Source organism: Fukomys damarensis, unplaced genomic scaffold (assembly GCF_012274545.1).
Source record: "Fukomys damarensis isolate Sample0158 unplaced genomic scaffold, DMR_v1.0_HiC HiC_scaffold_34, whole genome shotgun sequence".
Taxonomy (NCBI): Eukaryota; Metazoa; Chordata; class Mammalia; order Rodentia; family Bathyergidae; genus Fukomys; species Fukomys damarensis.
The window spans coordinates 15,385,902-15,406,227 of NW_022900946.1; the positions used below are offsets into that span (position 1 = coordinate 15,385,902).

The 20,326-nt window shown below is 42.2% G+C and overlaps 2 protein-coding genes across 6 annotated transcripts in view; one reads left to right on the top strand and one right to left on the bottom strand.

Moving 5' to 3' along the window:
- Window positions 1–8,079, bottom strand: part of Pmm2 (phosphomannomutase 2) — a 32,455-nt gene extending 24,376 nt beyond the window's left edge. The window contains exon 1 of one of the 2 annotated variants that reach the window (XM_033758691.1): window positions 7,866–8,079. In XM_033758691.1, the coding sequence (XP_033614582.1) occupies window positions 7,866–8,051 (186 nt within the window). In that variant the 5' untranslated portion in view covers window positions 8,052–8,079. The remainder of the gene's footprint in view (window positions 1–7,865) is intronic. The other variant, XM_010644169.3, reaches the window with a different exon arrangement.
- Window positions 8,080–8,144: 65 nt separating this feature from the next.
- Tmem186 (transmembrane protein 186) overlaps window positions 8,145–20,326 on the top strand; it is an 18,926-nt gene continuing 6,744 nt past the window's right edge. For 3 of the 4 annotated variants that reach the window (XR_004515229.1, XR_004515228.1, XR_004515230.1), the window contains exons 1-2: window positions 8,145–8,198; window positions 9,221–10,624. Coding sequence is in view for 1 of the 4 variants with exons in the window: in XM_010644167.2 (XP_010642469.1) it covers window positions 8,196–8,198; window positions 9,221–9,859 (642 nt within the window). In the remaining 3 variants the exon portion in view is untranslated. Of the gene's footprint in view, window positions 8,199–9,220; window positions 10,686–20,326 lie in introns of those variants that run through there. The other variant, XM_010644167.2, reaches the window with a different exon arrangement.

Consider the following 20,326-nt stretch of genomic DNA (forward strand, 5'->3'; position numbering starts at 1 on the left):
GTCAGAATTCTCCTTAAAAATCCCTCACAATTCCCTAGCTTGGCACAATATCCCCTCCCCCGCTCTAACTTAGAGGGACTAACTCCCCTAGTACATGATCTCTTACAAAAGAGACTTCTGAGACATGCCAACTCTCCCTTTAACACTCCCATTTTAGCAGTAAAAAAAAAACCAAAAAAAAACAAAAAAAACAATGAAACATATCGATTAGTTCAGGATCTCAGGATCATTAATTCAGCTGTTATTCCCATACACCCAATCGTGCCAAACCCTTATACCCTCCTATCCTCCATCTGACCTGATGCCACTTATTTTTCTGTTCTAGACCTCAAAGATACATCCTTTTCTATCCCTTTACACAAAGATTCTCAAGACATTTTACCTCATTTACCTGGACTGATCCCTTGCACTTAAAGAACCCTCCCAGTAAATAAACAAGGCCATTTTCTGGAATGGCACCCCACCCTTTGTCTTCACCGGACAAGAGAATATCTAATGGTCATGGGGAATGCTAATACTAAACCAACTGTTCTTAAGTACGTAATTCAAAATTTTGATAACAATTTTATGGGGGACTATAAGATAAAACTACAACCAAAGATTTAAAAAAAAAAAAAAAAAACTTTGTGAGTCATCTTGGTCTCAGCTAAGCCAGACTTTGCCCACAGGACAACTCTAGACAAAGGAAAAGTTATCAGCCTTTTACTTACCTGAGGCTGATAATGTGGAGCCTCTTGTACTCTAAGAACTGCTCAAGCTTCTGCTCCATGGTACTCAGCTACTAGTGAAAACTATTTAGTTTTGGTCTTAAAACAATTGCTTGACAAATCTGCTGTTTTCCCCATAAAAATTTGCCTCTCAGAAAATGTGACATTGATGCAGACAAATTCTGGTATTTCCCCTTTGGAAAAAGTCTAGCTATCCCCTGCCCCACTTGAGTTGCTAAGAAAGTATAAAATAGGTAAAAACAAAAACGAAATTGTTTAACTTTACTGTGCTAGAGAATACAAATAGAAAAACATGATCAAACTCAGAATGGAACAGGACTTACATTCAGATGTAAAAGAACTAAAATGAGAAAATAAATCTTTGATGGACTAAAAACAGCTAGGAAAGCTCTGAAAAACATACACACACACACACACACACAAAAAACCCTACTCCAGGCTTTAAGAGCCCCAAGGCCAACACTGTATTATTATCAGCCTGATGCTGCCTACAAAGGTCTGGAATCCAAAACAAAGACAGAAAAACTGCAATTATATTTTACCAGACATCAAAAGAGATTTTACAAGAAAAATCAAATTAGAAATTTTAACTATTTGTTAAATATATCCTTGTTTCAATTTGAATTAGGTTTAATTGGTGTGCTTTAAACATTTCTTGTACATTACAAATTCTTGAATTGTGCTTATAAGGTTAACTTACTCTTTTCTGTACTTTGTTGATAAAAACTCAAGATTAATACTGTTCTATTGACAGCCAGTCAATAGATTGTTACATTTTAAGATGTAACAATCTGAAAACAGAAAAAGGATACTTTAAGCTGAAGTTTGTTATAGAAGGTTTATAGTAAGTGAGATGGCAGAGGAAAAATATTAAGAAAGCTATGGGTAAAAGAGATATACTTTTGATATGAAAGGATTTTGTATGTATGTCTTGTTAGAAAGATATAAAGAAAGATATACAAGACCAAAAGGCTTAAATATATGAAAAAGGTATGTGGAAATAATTTAACAAGAAAATATCTATGTTTGCTTGTTGGTTTCAAGTTTGTTACAGAAGGTTTACTTTTATAGTAACAGCTTTCATTCCTTTTGATTCTAATTCTATGAGATCTGTTAATTGACCTGCAAAGGTTTTGACTAGTCATAACTAAAAGATTTTATAATTCAATTGGCCAAAACCATCTGGGTACACTCTAGTTTAAATTGTCTCATATGTTTGTCTGTCTAAATGTTATCTGGTTTTATAGGTTTTATAAAAATTTAAAAATAATTAAATATACACTTTTAAGTTTGGGTACACTCCTGTTGATAAATAAAGAAGCAGCTGCTCAGAAAATTTATTCTGATCTTTATTCACTAATGGGAGCCCAGATAATTTTTATAGCATTATAGAAAGATATACATTGTTAAATATATTATTATAACATGTTTATGATGGTTATCTTCAAAATATAATAGTTTCTGTATAAAGAAATTCATGTTGTTTATGACAATAACCTTTTGATCCAGGTATTATCCCTTCTCTTCTGCTCCTCCTACTTATGGTTACAGGTATATTTATAGGCCCATACACTTTCCTTAGATGGTACCGTATCAAAAGGTAATAACTTAAATATGTTTGTTGGTTTTTTGTTTTTGTCTATATATATATATTTTTAAGATGAATACATTTAACAATGACTCTTCTATACTATGATACACATCTAAGTTTGTTACCAAGATATCATCATGGTCATCATGCTAAAATATTATCATTATGTGTGACTCCTGATTACAAGTTTTTCTGTTAATATTCTACAAAAAATTAACTACTTAAACAACCATGACTGATAAAATAATAGCCCTCCAATTATATTTGAAATTCCAGGATACTTGCTATCTAGATAGTTAGGATAGTTAAACTCCTACTATACTACTGATGTCACTGATCTTCTCTTCTGTGTGTTCAACCACCAAAGTACAGAGACCAACACTAAAAGGTAACTGGGCTAAGGAGATTGCCAATATTTTGGCTCTGGCCCTCCAAGGTCATCAAAGATCCAAGGTATGAAAAAACCTTTTCTACAACACCTTACGTCTTTGTTAAGTCACCCAACCTCCTTAACAGGGAGACTGCTGGACACCAGAGGACAAATGTAATGTGTGCTAAAGGAGGGTCACCAGAAAAATCTTCCATGCTTTTACTAAAAGCACCATGGTCAAGCAAGACCGGGACCCATCCTAACAGTTGACACTGGGAGCTGAGAGGCTCTATTACATGGTTCCAAAATAATGCCTAAAGAGACTTAACTGACCTTGGCAGATAGATAATAAGAAGTTCATATTGATTAACACAGGTCTCATTCTAATATGGTCTTAAACACCCATCAGAAAAGTATAACCAAAAGGGACAATCAATAAACAGACACTAGTGACAGACTTTTGAGGCCCATTCTCCTCCCAAATATTTCTCTTAAGACACCCATTCCCTATAAAGGTTATAAATGTGTTAATATGGGTCTGTACTTTTTCTAGAGGGCCTGAGGCCTTCCCTTATAAAAACAGAGGGCTTCAGAAGTGTACAAGATTTTATTAAAAAAATTCCAAGGTTTGGTCTGCCTCTCTCCATAGACAATGACAATAGGCCAACGTTTATAACAGGTTATATAAGATCTAGCTAAACTGTTATACCCTTAAGGTAAATATTGTCAAATAACACCAGGTTATGAGTTAATCGGCTCCCTTTGACCTTCTTTTAAATAAAAGATACCCCAAGTCATACTGGGTTCTCCCCATATGAGATCTTGTTTGGAAGGCCACCCTATATCTTAAAAGACTTTATATATGAAAAGAGCCATATATAAGACACTTATGGTTATTCCCACAGCTGTCAAGTTAACTAAAGTTCAGCTACCACCACTCTAAAGTAAAACAGGTCTATCCAGAAAACTTCATAGACTTTGACTCCAGGAGACAATGCACTCAAAGCCCTGCTCTAAATTTAAATATTGCCCAGGATCCTTCACCATCATCCAGTCCTGAGTCAGATAAGCCAACCTAACTGTTTACCCTCTCATCCTCTCACAGGGTACTGTGACCCATTTCACACTACAACAGCCATTGATATCTTAAGTCTTCTTATATTAGTACTTCTGGGACTTGTCCTTGGGATAGGATTGGCCACAATATCTCCTCCCAATTATAATTTTACTTCCAGGTGTTTAGTCTCATTGACCTATTACCTCATAATCTCATTCTTTGCCATTCTTAATTACTGGAAACAATAATGGTTCCTCTCCTGCTCCTGTTTTCTCTCCTAAACCTTACCCAAGCCGATAGGCCCCTGGTATATACCTTGACTCTCTCCCAGCCTAACTCAGCCCTCCTTCAGACCCAGGTATGATCTCCTGATATCACATTCCAGGCCACCTTATGCCAGTTCTTTGACCAAATCATCAAATTCCTGCCGCTCTTCAGACTGGCCCACAGCTGATTTCTGCTGCCCTTTCCCTATCTACCTATACAGTTGCCCCCTGTGTTCTCCATCTTATTCAATCCCAGGTCAGTCGCCTCTCCACTCAAGTCTCCCGACAGACGGCTCATCAGCTGATACTTCAGGCCAGAGACCCCAGTGAGACCACCATGTTACATGACAGCCAACCAACTAACCATAACTCAGATCTCGGCTCAATTTAAACATTTTCTAAATGATCTTTGGACTGATATTCTCTGGTTTACTCCCCACCCTCCTCCTATTACGATAGCCGACTAGATCACTAATGCACAGCTCCAAAAAAACTTTATCAGATTTCACCCTGTCTGAAGTCACAATCTTTACCGTTATACTTGTTCTTAATAACCCTCCAACCAGTCCACAGCCTCATACAAATTATCTTCTACTCTCCCCTCCCTCATTAACTGATTTGCGTGCTTGGACTTTTCTCAGGAAGCCCTACCAACAATTCCAATGATAATGCTGCTGCTGTCAACAATTCCATGTTCATAAAGGACAACTCAGCTGGCCAACCTCCATGGCTGCCCCTAGGTTGACTCGTCGCCCCAATTCCGCAGGAAGTAGTTACAGAAGACAGACTCTCCGCCCCTTTTTCCGCTTGCCATGGACATGTTGGCTGTCGATTGTCATCCAAAATCAAAGAGTGGGGAATGTTAGGGAATTGATCATGTTAAAGTATGCTGTGACGCCGCCCCACAGGCTGCATTCTCCTGGTACATCTTGGCTCCTAAAATGACCTCATGCCCTTATCTCTGGTTTCCCTTCCCCCCAAGGCCACAGTGGTCCAGGAAAGTTGAAACCTGTGTCTGCAGGACTGGGCCCATAAAAGCAATGTGGCCTGTGATAGGTTAAAAGTAGCTCACTCCTCATACATAAGCAATAGCCCACCCCCAAACTGATAAAAGGACCTTCCTTTCTTTGTTCTTCTCTCTCCTTCTGCTTCTTCCTCCTCCTCTCTCTCTCTCTGCCTTCCTGCCTCCTGCTTGCTTCCCTACAATAAAGATCTCCTGCCGGACCTCTCGTTGCATGAGTGGCCTAATTGGGAAGGGGCACCAGAAAGGGCACGCGAACCCCCTTTCACTATGATCAGTAGATTTGTTGCTAAATTAATTTAAAGTGCCCAGCCTACAGGAAAATTCTCTTTTAAATTATAGATTTTATTTTGTTTATTTTTTTGAGACAGTCTTGCTATGTCGTTCATTCACGCTGGGCTTGAACTCACTATAGAGCCCAGGTTGTCCTTCAATTCATGGTTAATTCCCTTCCTCAAACTTCCTGAGTGCTGGGATTACTTGTGTCTGGCTAGATTTTATTTTATTTTATTTTAGTGTTAAAATTATTTATGGTTCTGGGTGTGGTGGCACATGCCTATAATTCCAGCACCTGGGAGGCAGAGGCAGGAGAACTGCCCAAAATGTTAAGGCCAGTTGAACTACATAGTGAGACCCTATCTAAAAAAAAAAAAAAAAAAAAAAGAGAGAGAGAGAGAAAAGAAAAAAGAATACTTGTCTAGCGGCATACCATGCTTCAAGGAAATACATTGTAGGTCATATAGTTTCTTTTTTTTACTTTGTATTTTATGCATGTGTCCTGGATTCTTTCTGGGAAGAAGCAGCAATCTTCTGAACAGAACAGAGAACCTGACACCCAGAACAGCTTCCATCTCAGCACAGTAAATTCGACAAACAGTAATGCCCTGAGGTTCAGGGACTTGCATAAGGTCTGCTGTGTGAAAATGAGGAAGTCAGAGCTTCAGTGAGGTCTAAATTTCCTTGTGTTTCAAATGGTAGTAATAGGCTGGGGCGTGGTGGCACACACCTGTAATCCCAGCATTTGGGAGGTTGAGGCAGGAGGATCACTGTGAGTTCGAGACCAGCCTGGGCTACATAGTGATCTCCAGATCAATTTCAACTACATAGTGAGACCCTGTCTCAAAAAAACCAAATAAATAAATAAATAAAAATAAAAATAAAATAAAATAAAATGGTAGTAACAACTATTCCTGGGAAAAAAGATGAAAGAAGACTGAGAGTATCCAACATTGTGTAAAAGAGGCCACAGAGTGAGCGGCTGTTTGCTTTTGTATTCAAGTTTTATTGGAACACAGTCCCCGTGTTTACATATGATCTATGCTTGCTTTTGTACCAAAGTTGAGTAGTTACTACAGATCATATGGTTTGCAAAATTGAAAGTATTTACTCTACTTTTTTTTTTTACAAAAAAATGCATTGTGGATCCCAGCCCTAGACATCTATGAACTCTTTAACAACCCGAGTGTGTGCTGATCTGAGTCAGAAAAGTAAAATGATACATTTCAGAAAGGGCTAAAGGTGTAGGGAAGGTGGGAAGGATAGGGGAAAGGTAATAAGGGAAAAGAAAAAAAATATGAGAAAATGAAAAAATGGAAATAAAGTGCTTGTAAATGGGGAGGGGAGGAGGGGGTGAAGGGAGGGCAGGGACAAGGGGAAAAAATGAGAACCAAGACTTGTCATGTAAAGGTACAAGATCCCAATAATGAATGTAACTGTACTGTGTACCTAAAATGTACCAATAAAATAAAAAAAATGATACATTTCAGGTCACAGACTTGGACTTCCAGAGCACACCTCACCAAAGCTAATGAGGATGGGGTAGAACTTGTGGAATGCAAGGCCATTTGGGTCCAAGTCTGAATGGTTTTGTGAAGAGGGCAGATAAAACCTCACCATGTGGCTGATGTTTTTTTCTTTTTCTTTTTGAGACAGGGTCTCACTATGTAGTTGAGATTGATCTGGAACTCACTATGTAGCCCAGACTGGTCTCGAACTCACAGCGATCCTCCTGCCTCAGCCTCCCGAGTGCTGGGACTACAGGCATGTGCCATCTTGCTCAGCTCATATGGCTGATCTTAATGGAAATTTAACAGTGAGTGTACCAGCAAAATCTGGGAATGAGAAACAAGATACCCAGGGCCCAAGGATGCTCTTAGCAGGCAGTCTGGAGACCCTAGGCCTCCTCCCATGACCCCAGTCCACTCCAGGAGCTGGTGGAGATGGCTAACGTTTGAGGTCTAGTCTATGCCAGATACTTTCATGATTTCAACAGGTCCTCAAAAACACCATATGGAACAGGTAATGACCCCACTGAAAGCTGCAGCTAGTTGGCGGGGGGCGGGGAGGCTCAGAGAGGTTAACAGACTTGCTCAAGGTCACGCAGCTGTTAACAGGTGAAGCTGAGACTCTTCCACTAGGTCTGTTTGACCTGGAAACTGATGTTTTAAATGTTATGCTACACCGTATAGCTCACAGGCGACAGGACTGAAGAGGTCACATAGGCGGTAAAAAGGCTGTGGTGGGGTTCCAGTACAGGTTCAGCAGGCTCCAGGGCTTGAGGTTGAGTCCGCACCTGCCTTTTCCAAACCCTTGCATTTTAAGACCTTCTTGGTCTTAAAAGTCTTTTAGCTCAATCTCAGGTCTCTGAGTACCCTGCGGTCTCAAACAGGCGGTTAGAACTTCCGCCTCAATCCTCTAAAATGAGGACTGAGCTCACGGCAGGGGGAGATGGTCCTTAGTAGCCCCTCTGCGCCCACCCCGGGTAACAGAAGAACCTTACGGGAGCAGCAGGGCGCCGCACTAGCAGCCACCAGTCCGCCGAGCGCTGCCTACCTGCCGCGGGGCCGTCAGGGTCCCATCCACATCGAAGAGGCACAGCGCCGGGCAGGACATAGCCATCTCTCCGGTTCCTGAGCACCTCTGACTGGACTCGTTGGCAGTAGGAATCAGCCCGGAACTTCCGGGTCTGGACTCCGGGCCGTAGCGCATGTCGGGAAGAGGAGAAGCCCAGAGTCCCATAATGCCTGGGAATAGCACCGGGCCCTGCGCCGGGACCACGACTCCCAAGATGCAACGCGAACTGCGCAAGCCTCTTACATCCGACCATGCGCTCTTAAAGATTCCGGGGTTAGTGGGATTTACTTCCGGCAGCCAGCGTTGGCCATGGTAAGGGGAAGGTTGTTGAACCAGGAGGGAGTTGACGTGTTTAGGGGGCCCTCGCAGCTGGGGCTGGCAGGCAGGACTCTTGGATTTCTGACTCCGGTAGTTTGCGGGAGAAAGCCCAAAGTGGGTTACTAGTTGCATCGTCCTCTGTACCCCTCAGGTCACGTGGGCCAGGCACAGTGGTAGCTACGATTCGCAGAGGGCTCGTGTAGCGACTAGTACTACGTTGAGGGCTGTGTAGCCGTCATCTCGTTCACTGTTTCCTAAATGCTTTTTGAAGAGTAAAGAAGGCTTAGGTGGACTAACTTTCCCAAGGATCCACGACTAATGATTGCCCGAGCCAGGATTGGAACCCACATCCGGCTCCAAAACCCAGAGCTCTCCCCACTGCACTGCTCACTAATAAAATCCATGTGCTACGTGTTGCGCCGTCCCTGCCTTATTCCTCCTCTACTGCCCCCTGCCCCCAGTAGAAAACAGCTGTTTTCTCCAGCTCCGGGATAACGCATAAACTGGGTAGAGAACTACAAAGTTGCTGTGATAAAAAATCTCCCAGATTTGTTGCTTGAGTGTCTCAGTAAATTTGCTGTTTGGAAAAATGTTCACACAGCTTTGTGTATCCAGTGTCCAGCCCAGTGTTTGCCCTCCCTAGGTCTTTGTTGAATGAATGAAGCCACGCCTTCTTTTCAGTATTTGCTTGGAACTGCCTTGGGGAAAGAGAATCAGTTGAGAGCCAGACTCTGCTCCATTTATTCTACCGTGTGCCCTTGGATAAGTTTCTTAACCCTCTCTGGGCTTATTTTCCTTAGTGGTAAAATGGAAGGAAGTAATGGTGTTCATTCACAGTAGCATTTGTGAAGTGTACGTGAAACAAAGCGTCTGGCTTTACCTTTCTCCCCTTCTCTGGCTGTGATGGTGAATTTACAGGATTGTCGGGAGTTTCCCTGTGGGATGCTTTGCAGATGTTCATTGTGTGATCAACGTGGTTGAGTCCTATGAAAAAATGTCTCTTCTCTCCCTTCTAGGCTGCCCTCCTCCGAGTTGTGCTGAGGTTGCAGGGGCCAGCTGCAAGGGGAAGGCCTCTGCACAGGCTGTGGTACTGCAGTGGGCAGGAGAATCCCAAGAGGTGGGTGGGGAACAGGTCACCCACCTTGGAGGAGAAGTCACCAGGCAGAGAGACAGAGAAATTTCTGATGGTCTACCGTTTTAACGCAATCAGGGCCTTTGGGGTCATATCTTGGCTGAAAGTGGCACAGACAGCCGTATCAGTGATAGTCTTGCCAGTAGGCTACTACTTGTACTTGCAGGGTCATATGACTCTTAACTCGCTGTACCTAGCTACTGGGGTGGCTGGCTTCGCCCTGGTCATGCTGTGCTGGATGAGCTACTTCTTCCGGAGGCTGGTGGGCATCCTGTATGTGAATGAGTCCGGCACGGTGCTACGAGTGGCTCACCTGTCCTTCTGGGGCCGGCGGCAGGACACATACTGTCCTGTGGTGGATGTGATGCCCCTGACAGAAACCAAAGACCAGCCTCAGAGTACGTTGATGTGTATCCGGCAGTACAGTGGGAAGCAGACTTTCTACCTCACTCTACGTCATGGGCACATTGTGGACAAAGAGAGGTTCACTCAGGTGTTTGGAGAAGTGGGCACACGCAGGTGAACATCCGGGAGCTGGGCCACCTGGGACTCTGACTGGAAGGCCAGAGGCATGGAAAAAGCTGAAGCAGAGCAATCTCAGGGGCCCTGGGAACTGGTCTCTTGGGAAATTCATGAGACAGAAGGTAATAACCAGTTATAGGAAAAAGATGCCTGATGTTCAAGCAGAAGTTTCTGAAGACCAATTCTTGGATGAAGCTGTGCCGGATTCACTAAGACTGCGATTGCTACGAAATTGGAAGGTGGAGGGTGTGGCAGGGAAGCAGAGGAACTGGAGTTGGGGGCCTTAGGTTCTGTCCGTTCTCAGCTCCCAGGCTTGGGCAGGATATGGTGTCTGAACCTTGGTTTTCTCATCTGTCAAATGGAAAGTCCTGCTTGACTTGTGTTGTCATTGTGAAAATAAACAATGCATGTCGGCCTGCCGTGTGGCCCAGTGGTGGAACATTTGGCTTGCACATGTAAGACCCTAGGTTCCATCCCAGCACTGCAAAACTAACAGTGACTGCCAGGGGCTTTGCACAGTCAGCAGCCCAGAACTGGGCAGAGATGACAGCATGTCAGGAGACTCACAGGCTAAGAGTGGGACTGGGGTGAAGCTGGGGGTGGGTTCCTGTCATTCTGCTGGGGAAGTAACGGAACCCAGACTGGGTTAGGAACGTTCATGTGAGCACAACCCTCCAGCTGAACCCAGGTGATCTCAATCCTGCATTGGAAGGTTTTGCCGTATAATCCAGGCTGAACTCCTTGCCTGTGCATTACCAAGTTAAAGGTGATTGTATACATTGTTGTCAAAATTAATAATATTTGTTATAGGGCGGGGGATTTAGCTCAGTGGTTCTGCCACCTGCCTTGCAAGCGCAAGGTGCGGAGTTTGACCCCTGGTTTAACAAAACAAACAAACAAAAAATATAGATACAGCTATATCTATATATCATATAGTTTTTAACAAATAAAGAAGAAAAAGTTACGATCTTTATAATTTTTGCCCTTTAGAAGTCAGTAACTGTTTAGTGTGTAGCTTTCCAGGCATTTATTGTAGTAAAATTTTTATAATAGAAGTATTTTAGCCATTTAAAAATGTGCAGTTCAAGCACATTAAGTACATTATAGTGTTGTATATCTGTTACTACTTAGATCTCAAACAGTCCCATCTTGCCAATCTCAAAATAAAAAGGACTGCAGTGTAGCTCAATGGTAGAGCACCCTTGGGTACCAGTACCAAAACAAATTAAGCCAATTGAAAATAAAACTCTTGGCTTATTGTGGCATATTGTGATTCTGAAGGTTCAGTCCATGGGCACTTGGCCCCTTTGCTTTGGACTTGTGGTGAGGCATGGTGGGAACATGTGACGGAGGAGGCCTGTTTATCTGGTATCCAGCCAGCAAAGAAAAATGGGAAGGGGCCAGACTTCCCATATCCCCTTGGAGGATGCTCCCAGGCATCTGCATTCCTTCTACTAGGTAGCGCATTGGTACTGGAGATTGAACCCAGGGCCTTTGCACTGAGGTACCTCCCCAGTCTTTTCTATTTTTTGAGACAAGGTCTTGCTAAGTCAGTCAGTTGCCCAGGCTGGGCTAGAACTTGCAGTGCTCCTGCCTCAGGCTCCCAGAGAGCCACAGGTACAGATATAGGCCACCACACTTGGCTAGGCCCCACTTCTTTAAGTCCATTATGTCCCAGTAGTGGCACAAGCTGGGAACCAAGCACTTAACACATGGACATTTGGCAGGCACTTTTAAACCATAGCATGTGGTAATTCTTTGAACTTTTCCTTTAGTGGCTGTTCTGTTTTATATTCTGACTAGCAATGCACCAGGGGTTGGGTTCTTCAACATCTTACCCAATACTGGCTATTTTCCATGCTTTGATACTAGCTATCCTAAGGGGTACAAAGTGGCAATGTGGAACAAGTTACGTTTTCTTAGTTAATTGATTCCATTTCAGAGAAGCAAGTAAAGCGTGTAATTCTAGACAGTTTTTCCCTGCAGGCTTCCAAATTACTTGTTTTGCCCAAACCTCGTGAGTATCTGCCTTGTGTCAGACACGGTGGTTAATAGATTTTTGCTCTTGTGGAACTTAAAGTTGAATGTCTTTGGTGTGTGCACGTGTGCATGCACACGAATTTGTGTGTGTGTGTGTGTGTGTGTGTGTGTAATCTGTTAAACAAAAGTGTGATTTCAGATGGTGACAAATGAAAGGTTCAGATGGGTGGAGGCAAGATGGCAGGGGGACGTGACTGGGGGAAGGGCACGCCACCCCTGCAGGAGGGATTCATAAGCCAGGACCTGACATGCGAGCTGAAGATGGCACCAACGGAACAGCACACTTTGGGCGGCAGTGTGGTTCATTGCTAAGGAGAGGAGCCTGAATTTTATCCTAATCACCATGGGAAACCTTAGAAAGTCAGAGAAAAGCAAGAGAACAGTGAAAGAAAAAGTTTGAGAGGTTTTCAGAACCAGGAGGAAACAGCTTTTAATTTTTACTCACTTTCTGTTGAACGATGAAAAAATGTAGAGAGATTTGTTTCATTTGTATGGTTTCCACTGCATGTTAATTCCTGGCAACTGGAGGTTTTCTGGGGAGTGTGACTGTCCCATAGACGTTTAGGAATCCTGGTTTTGTAGGTGTGCCCCAGAGCCTGGTGGTGGCTCATCAGGCTTGGAGGCCTCAAGTCATTCAGAAGTCCCAACTCTGTTCAGGGTGAGTGACATATGGTTCCATAAAGTTTTACGATGCTGCTACTCTCAAAGCATTGGGTGCCCCATTGGATGCTGGGTTGCAGGCAGGGTTGTCCCTCTCCCTTGAAGGGTCACCACACCGGCAAGCCTACAAAGGGCTTGTCCCAGACGGACAGCAGCTACTCCCAGCTTGGCCTTGATGTGTGATCTGCTCACATGGTGCCAGCAGAGGGCACACACAGCGAGCGCCTCATTCCACGCCTTTATCCCTGAGCTCAAATCTGCTCTCCCTAGTAGGGATGGGCTAGGACCTCTGTAACACCCTAGTAGGACAGAACCTGGGAAATCAACAAAAGTGACCTGTGCCCAACCCTTATAGAGTCTGATGAAAGCTGGGTATCTGTTTTTATGCTTCCCAGGTAATTTTTAAAAATCTTTATTAAATTTACTGGTTCATTTTAGGTATATAATACAGTTACAGTCATCATTGGGATCTTGTACCTTTATGTGACTTGGTTCTTATTTTTTCCCCATTCCCCAGCCCTCCCTTCACCCCTTCCACCTTCCCTGTTTATAAAGACATTGTTTCCATGTTTCTCCTTTTCACATATTTTTTTACCTTTTCCTTAACCCTCCTGCTTCCTCTACTCTTTTAGACTTTTCTTCCTATTACATAATATCAATTGTACATTTGGATCCTTATTTGCACTGACTTTTCCCACACCAGAAAAACTATTTGGTATTTACACGTGTGACTTATTAATTTCACTTAAGAGTATGGCCTCAACGTGCATCCACTTAGCTATAAATGTCTCTAGTTTCTTGTCCTTTATGGCTGAGCAGTACTCCATTTTATATAAACACATACACACACACACACACACACACACACACACACACACACATATACCTTTATCCAGTCTTTAGTTGATGGGCAATTGGGCTGTTTCCAAATTTTAGCTATTACAAACTGTGCCGCTATAACAATTGGTGAGTATACATCACTGTGATATGATTCTTTTAATTCTTTTGGGAAGATACCCAGCAGAGGAATAGCTGGGTCAAATGGGACTTCTGATCCTAATTCTAATCTAATCACACTGATTTACACTGTGGTTGCACCAGTCTGCACTCCCACCAACAGTAGAGAAGGGGTTCTGTCTCCCCACAACTCTGCCAGCATTTGTTATTGATTGATTTCTTGATAGCAGCCATTATTACTGGGGAGAGGTGGAGTCTCAGTGTTGTTTTCATCTGCATCTCTTGAATGACCAATGAATATTTTTTTCGTATGATTATTTGCTGTTTACTTCTTTGTCTGAGAAATGTCTGTTCATTTTAGATTCCCATTTTTAAATTGGGTCTTTTTATTTGGGGGTGTCTTTTTTGAGTTCTTTGTATATTCTAGGTGGTAGACCTTTGAGGAACAGGTGGTAAAAATTTTTTTCCCACATTGTGGGTTGTCTCTTAGCTCTGCGTGTGATTTCTCTGGCAGTGCAGCTTTTTTTTTGTAATGAGGATCGAACTCGGGTCCTTGTGCTTGCAAGGCAGGTGTGGAACCACTGAGCTAAATCCCCGGCCTCTGCAGAAGCTTTTTAAAAAGATGAGATCCCAGTTGTTGATTCTTTGTGCTAGTTCCTGTGCTACTGAGGATTTGTTAATAAAGTCTTTTCCTATGTCGCTATCTTCAAGAGTTCTACCTAACTTACCTTACATCAAGTTTAGTGCTTCTATTTTAATATTTGTATCTTTAATTCACTTGGATTTTAGTTTAGTGCATGGTGAAAGAAATGGGTCTAGTTTTAATCTTTGACAAGTTGAAATCCAGTTTTTCCAACACCTTCATTAAACAGGCTATCTTTCCTCCAGTGAGGGTGTTCGGCTCCTTTGTCAAAGATGAGGTAGTTGAATATGTCAGGAATTGTTTCTGCATCTTCTAATCTGTTCCAGTGATCCTCAAGTCTGTTTTTCTGCCAGTACCATGCTGCTTTTATCACAATGACTTTGTAGTACAGTTTCAAGTTGGGGATTGTGATATCCGCTGCCCTGCCTCTGTTGCCTAGAATTGCTTTTGCTATTCTTGGTTTCCTCTGATTCCAAATGAATTTTTGAATTGTTTTATCTAGTTCTATGAAATATAATGTTGGGATTTCAACAGGGATTGCATTGAATCTGTATAGCACTTTTGTAAGTATGGCCATTTTCACTATATTGATTCTTCCTACCCAGGAACAAGGGATGTCTTTCCATTTTCTTATATCCTCTTTGATCTCTTTTTTCAGAGTGTTGTAGTTCTCAATGTAGAGGTCTTTTGTTTCCTTTGTTAGTTTGATTCGTAGATATTTCACTTTTTTGTTTGTTTGGTTTTTGTTTTTTGAGACAGGGTCTCACTATGTAGTTGAGACTGACTTGGAACTTACTATGTAGCCCAGGCTGGTCTCAAACTCACAGCGATCCTCCTGCCTCAGCCTCCAGAGTGCTGGGATTACAGGCATGTGCCACCATCCCCGGCTACTCTACTGAATCTGTCAATCAAGTCTGGAAGTCTTTTGGTGGATTCTTTGAGTCTTCTATGTTGAGTATCATATCATTAGCAAAGAATGATACTTTCACTTCTTCCTTTCCTATTTTTATTGCTTTTATTTCTTTCTTTTATCTAATTGCTGTGGCTAAAATGTTTCCAAAACTATATTGACAGGATTGTTGATAGTTGACGTCCTTGTCTTGTTCCTGATTTTAGTATGAAGGTTTTCAGTTTTTGACCATTTAATATGATGTTGGCTGTTGGCTTTTCATAGATAGCCTTTATTAAGTTGAGATAAAGACAATCTATTCCAATTTTCTGCAGGTTTTTTTTTATCATGAATGGGTGTTGAATTTTGTTGAATGCTTTTTCTGCATCTATAGAGATGATCATATGGTTTTTGCCCTTGACTCTGTTAATATAGTATATTACATTTATTGTTTTACATATGTTGAACCATCCTTGCATCCCTGAGATAAATCCAACTTGGCCAGGGTGTATAATCTTCTTGATGACTCTCTGTATTCTGTTTGCCAGTATCTTATTGAGGATTTTTACATCTATGTTCATTAGGGAGATTGGCCTGTGGTTCTCTTTTTTGGTTGAGTCTTTCCCTGGTTTTTGAATCAAAGTAATATCTGCTTCTAGGAATGAACTTGGAAGTATTGCTTCTCTTTCAATTTTATTGAAAAGTTTAAAGAGTAGTGGCAATAGTTCTTCTCTAAATGTCTTGTAGAATTCAGCAGTGAAGCCATCAGAACCTGGGCTTTTCTTTGTTCGTAAATTTTAATTACATTTTCAATTTCATGGTTGTAATTGGTCGTTTAGAATTTTTATATCTTCTTGGTTTAACTTTGGTAATTCATATGTATCTAGAAATCTGTCCATTTCTTCTGTGTTCTCCATTTTGTTAGAGTACAAGTTCTCTAAGTAAGTACTGATGATCCTGTGGATTTCTACTGAATCCATTGTGACTTCACCATTTTCATTCCTAATTGCATGAATTTGAGCCTTTTCTTTCCTTTTATTGAGAAGGTTGGCTAAGGGTTTATTGATTTTATTTATTCTTTCGGAAAACCAACTCTTTGATTCATTGATTTTTTTTTTGTACTGTTCCCTTAGTCTCCATTGCATTGATTTCTGCTCTGATTTTTATAATTTCCTCCCTTGTATGAGCTGCAAAACTACCTTTCAAAATTGATGGGGAAATAAGATACTTCCATGACAAAGAACACCTGAGAAACTTCATGAATACCAAAGCAGCACTCCAAACAATTTTTAAAAATATCGTAGAAAAAGACAATGAAGGTCACAACTCCACGAGGCCCAACAGAGCAAATCCAATAGGCAAGAATTTAATGGGAGAAGGAGAAAAATAAAAAAGAACCAACAACAGGAAAATAATATGGCAATGATAAGTCAATACATATCAGTTATAACCATCAAGGTCAATGGCCTCGATTCACCAATCAAAAGAAATTGACTGACAGAGTGGATTAAGAAGCAAAATCCTTCCCAGGTAATTGAAGGCGCCTGAGTTAGAGACACCCATAGCCATACCATGGATAGTAAAGCAGTATCTCCAAAAAATGGAAGTGGTCTTTATTTTCTCTTAGTGGATATATTGGTAATTCTCTGCTTTAAAAAAATTCCAAAATAATAATTGTCATAGTTCTTTTGGATGCTATAAAAACATCATAAACAGCAGACATTTCTCTGCATTCTAGAGGCTGGAAGTCTAAGGTGAGGCAGATTATATGTCGGGTGGGGACTATTTCCTGGTGCCATCTCTGTGCTGTCACACAGGGCAGGAGTGAGGGAGTCTCCAGGGTCCCTTTAAAAGGCACTAATAACTTTTCATGAGGGCTCCACCCTTAGGACTTAATCACTTCTCAAATTGGCAGGGGGCATAAATATTCAGTCTATAGCAATAATATAATAGAAATACCCAGGCGTACATATGAGGATGGTCACTGAAATATTTCCAATGTCAAAATAAATAGAAAATTAAATTTCTGTTAGTAAGCCAAACAGTTACATAAATGTTGGTAGATCCACACTGAAATGACACATAGCCCTTTAAAAAAATGAGGTCAACCTATGTCTGCTGATGTGGAAAGATGACCATGGGTTATTGTTAAATTAAAAAAAAAAGAACAAAACTCCACACAGCATAGTGGCAGAAGCTAGGGAGAGCGGTGGGAGATGAAGAAAAGATGACAAAGAGACCAAAATTATCCTTGATAGCTGGTCCAGGTGGGACTGTAGCCTGATGAGCTAGTGGCTTCCTGGCATCCAGTCCACTCTTTATTTACAGTGTGGCAAGATGTGGTAACTAGTGCCACGTTGCAGCCTGCTTGTCTTGTGATCAGGGCATGCAGGAAGGGAACAAGGAGCAAGGGTACACGATGGGACTGTCTCCTGGGGTTGTGCCATCCCGGATCTACAATCTTAGCCAAACAGGCTGTCTGTTTGACTCTCTGTGGAGGAGAAAAGGAGAAGGGAAGAGAAGAAGGACCATCTTCAGGCTTGGCGCCTGGCATATGTACAGCTCTGGATGATCTCGTTTGTGCTGTTTTGAAAAATGCATGCTTTGCAAACTGTTGATAGTGGTCACCCCTGAGGAGAGGCCTGAGGATGGGTTAGCAGGGCATGGATGAAATAATAAATGTCTTCCACTTTCAAGCTCATACCCTTCTGATAATGCTTACATTATCATAATGAGCATGTTACTTGTCTACATGAGTGAAGAAAAATGCTGTAATAAACACAGTCTCTTCTCCCATCCCTCCTCCCTCATGGCAACTTTCCAAGCAGAAAAACGTTTCCCAAACTTGTTTTTTTTTTGCTACTAGGGATCGAACTTAGGATCTTGCACTTGTGAGGCACAGCACCACTGAACTACATCCCCAGCCCCTAAGTTTCCCAACTTTGAATTTCTATTCTGGGCTCAGAAGCTGGGTAGACAGGATAGGAACCAGCGTTTGCGATGGAACCGTGCCTGTCCCTTGTGCAATGGCTTTCCTTCCTCTCTGCCCACTGACTGTGCCCCTCTCACAAGCTGTAGCCTTGTGTCTTTCAGATGCAGGAGACAGAGTGGGCCTTGGTATGCCAGTTTCCACATGGTCATCACCCAAGCCTTGCTCTTGGTTTGTAAGCATGTAGCATGTAACAAGCAGCCCTGTGGTATCTGTTTTCCTCCTGTCACCAAATGAGACTGATCTTGTCACCAAGCCAGGTATCTCTCACATTCCCCAGCCCATTTGTCCAATCCCTGTGCCTGTTTGTTTATTTATTTATTTTTGGTACCTGGGATTGAACCAGGGTCCTTGGCCAGCGCAGAACCACTGAGCTAAATCCCCAGCCCAAATCCCTGTATGTAATGCCCTCCTCAGAGCAGATCTGTGGGGCACAACTATTTGTCAGGGGCAGCCTAGGATAAAGTGCCCCAAATAAGTCAGGGTGCAGTTCTCCTTTAGTTGCCATTTTATGACTTCAGTATGCACAAGTTCCAAATGAAAAGCAACAGGGTCCCTCTGAGTCCCAGGTGAAGTCCAACTTTTATGGTCTTGTTTTGATCCCACAGCATTTACCTATAAAAATTATATATATATATATATATATTATATATAAAAATTAATTATATAATCTAAAAAAATATAATCTGTCTGATTAGAGTTAATCAGGCAGAGTCAGTACCATCCGGCTGTTTGTACTTTCCCCAGGGGACAAAACATCCATTTTACTGGTTAACAATCAAAATTCTCTGATATCAGTTAGTTGTACCTTTGTTGGGAAATAGCTTTAATATTCACAGGTGGGAACTTAGCTCTGATGGAAATAAAATGCTGTTAGAATTATACGTGCGCTACACTTAGCTAGTCGTGGAGAAGCAGTGTCAGAAGGAACTACCATATAGTAAATACCGATTATGTGCCAGGCGATTAGTACACGATTGTATTGCCTTCTGTTGGCACCCGTCTGAGTAAGAGAACCCAGACAAGCAGACTGGAGGGGTGAAGCACATAGCTTCTGAACCAGATCTGCCAGCTTGAATCCCAGCACCACCACTTCCCAGGTGGAACTTTTCTCTGTCCCTTGGTTTCCTCATTTGTGAGGTGAAATAATGACAGTACCTACTGTGGTGAGGACTGAATGCCCGACTGCACGGAGAGCTCCTATCCCTGGGAAGCACGGGACACGTGTCCGTGTTTCTATAGTCACTTGTGTAGAGCAGCGGGGCCGGGACACTCTACTGCTGTGCTCTGCCTACTGGGACAGTTTACTGCAAAGGCTGTCTCTTTAGGGTGTTTCACCTTGTAGTTCCGATGTCACGCTGACTTTCCAAGGCTGGTGGCCAGTGTGGCTGAAAGTACCTTGAATGTTTGACAGTCCTTACCTTCAGCCAATCCTTTATCAGCTGCATGTGGTGCCGAGCATGTCTGTTTTGTTTTTTGTTGTTGTTCTGTTTTTTTGGTGACAAGGTCTCTTGATGTATTCCAGACTGGCCTTGAACTCATTGTGTAGCCTGGGCTGGCCTTGAACTCACAGCGATCCTCCTGCCTCAGCCTTCTGAGTGCTGGGATTCCAGGTGTGTGCCACCACACCCAACCATTCATTTGTATTTGTCTGAACACTGATAGATCTTTTATAGATTGTGCATATAAAATCCTGGTTTGCAAGCTGCATAATTTGGGGCAGGTACCCCTAATCTCTTCCTGCTTCAGTTTCCACATACAGAGGTAGTACATGCCTATAATCCAAAATGCTAGGAGGCTGAGACAGAAGGATTACAAGTTCAAGCCTGGACCTGGCAACTTAGTGACTTAGCAGGGTCCTGACTCCAAACAGAATATAAAAAAAGAAATGAGCTGAGAATATAACTCAGTGTGAAGCTCCTGCATTTAATCTCAGCACACCCCCCCGACCATGGCCATACAGAGCTGAGACTGTAGCTCAGTGAGAGAACTCTTGCCTAGCATGCACAAGGCCCTGGGTTCCATCCCCAGGACTTCCAAAAGGAAAGAAAAAAGATAAATAAAATCAGCGTATGCAGCTACACATCACATAGATTTGTTGTGAAAATTACAAAGCACCAATACAATATGCTTGATATAATAGATGTCCAAAAATAATTATTTTCATTATTTACATGTGATTAATAAATGCACATCTGTAATCCCAATACTTGGGAGCCAAAGGCAGGAGGATTTCAAGTTCAAGGCCAGCTTGGGTTACATAGAGAATTCAAGGCCACTGGACTGCATA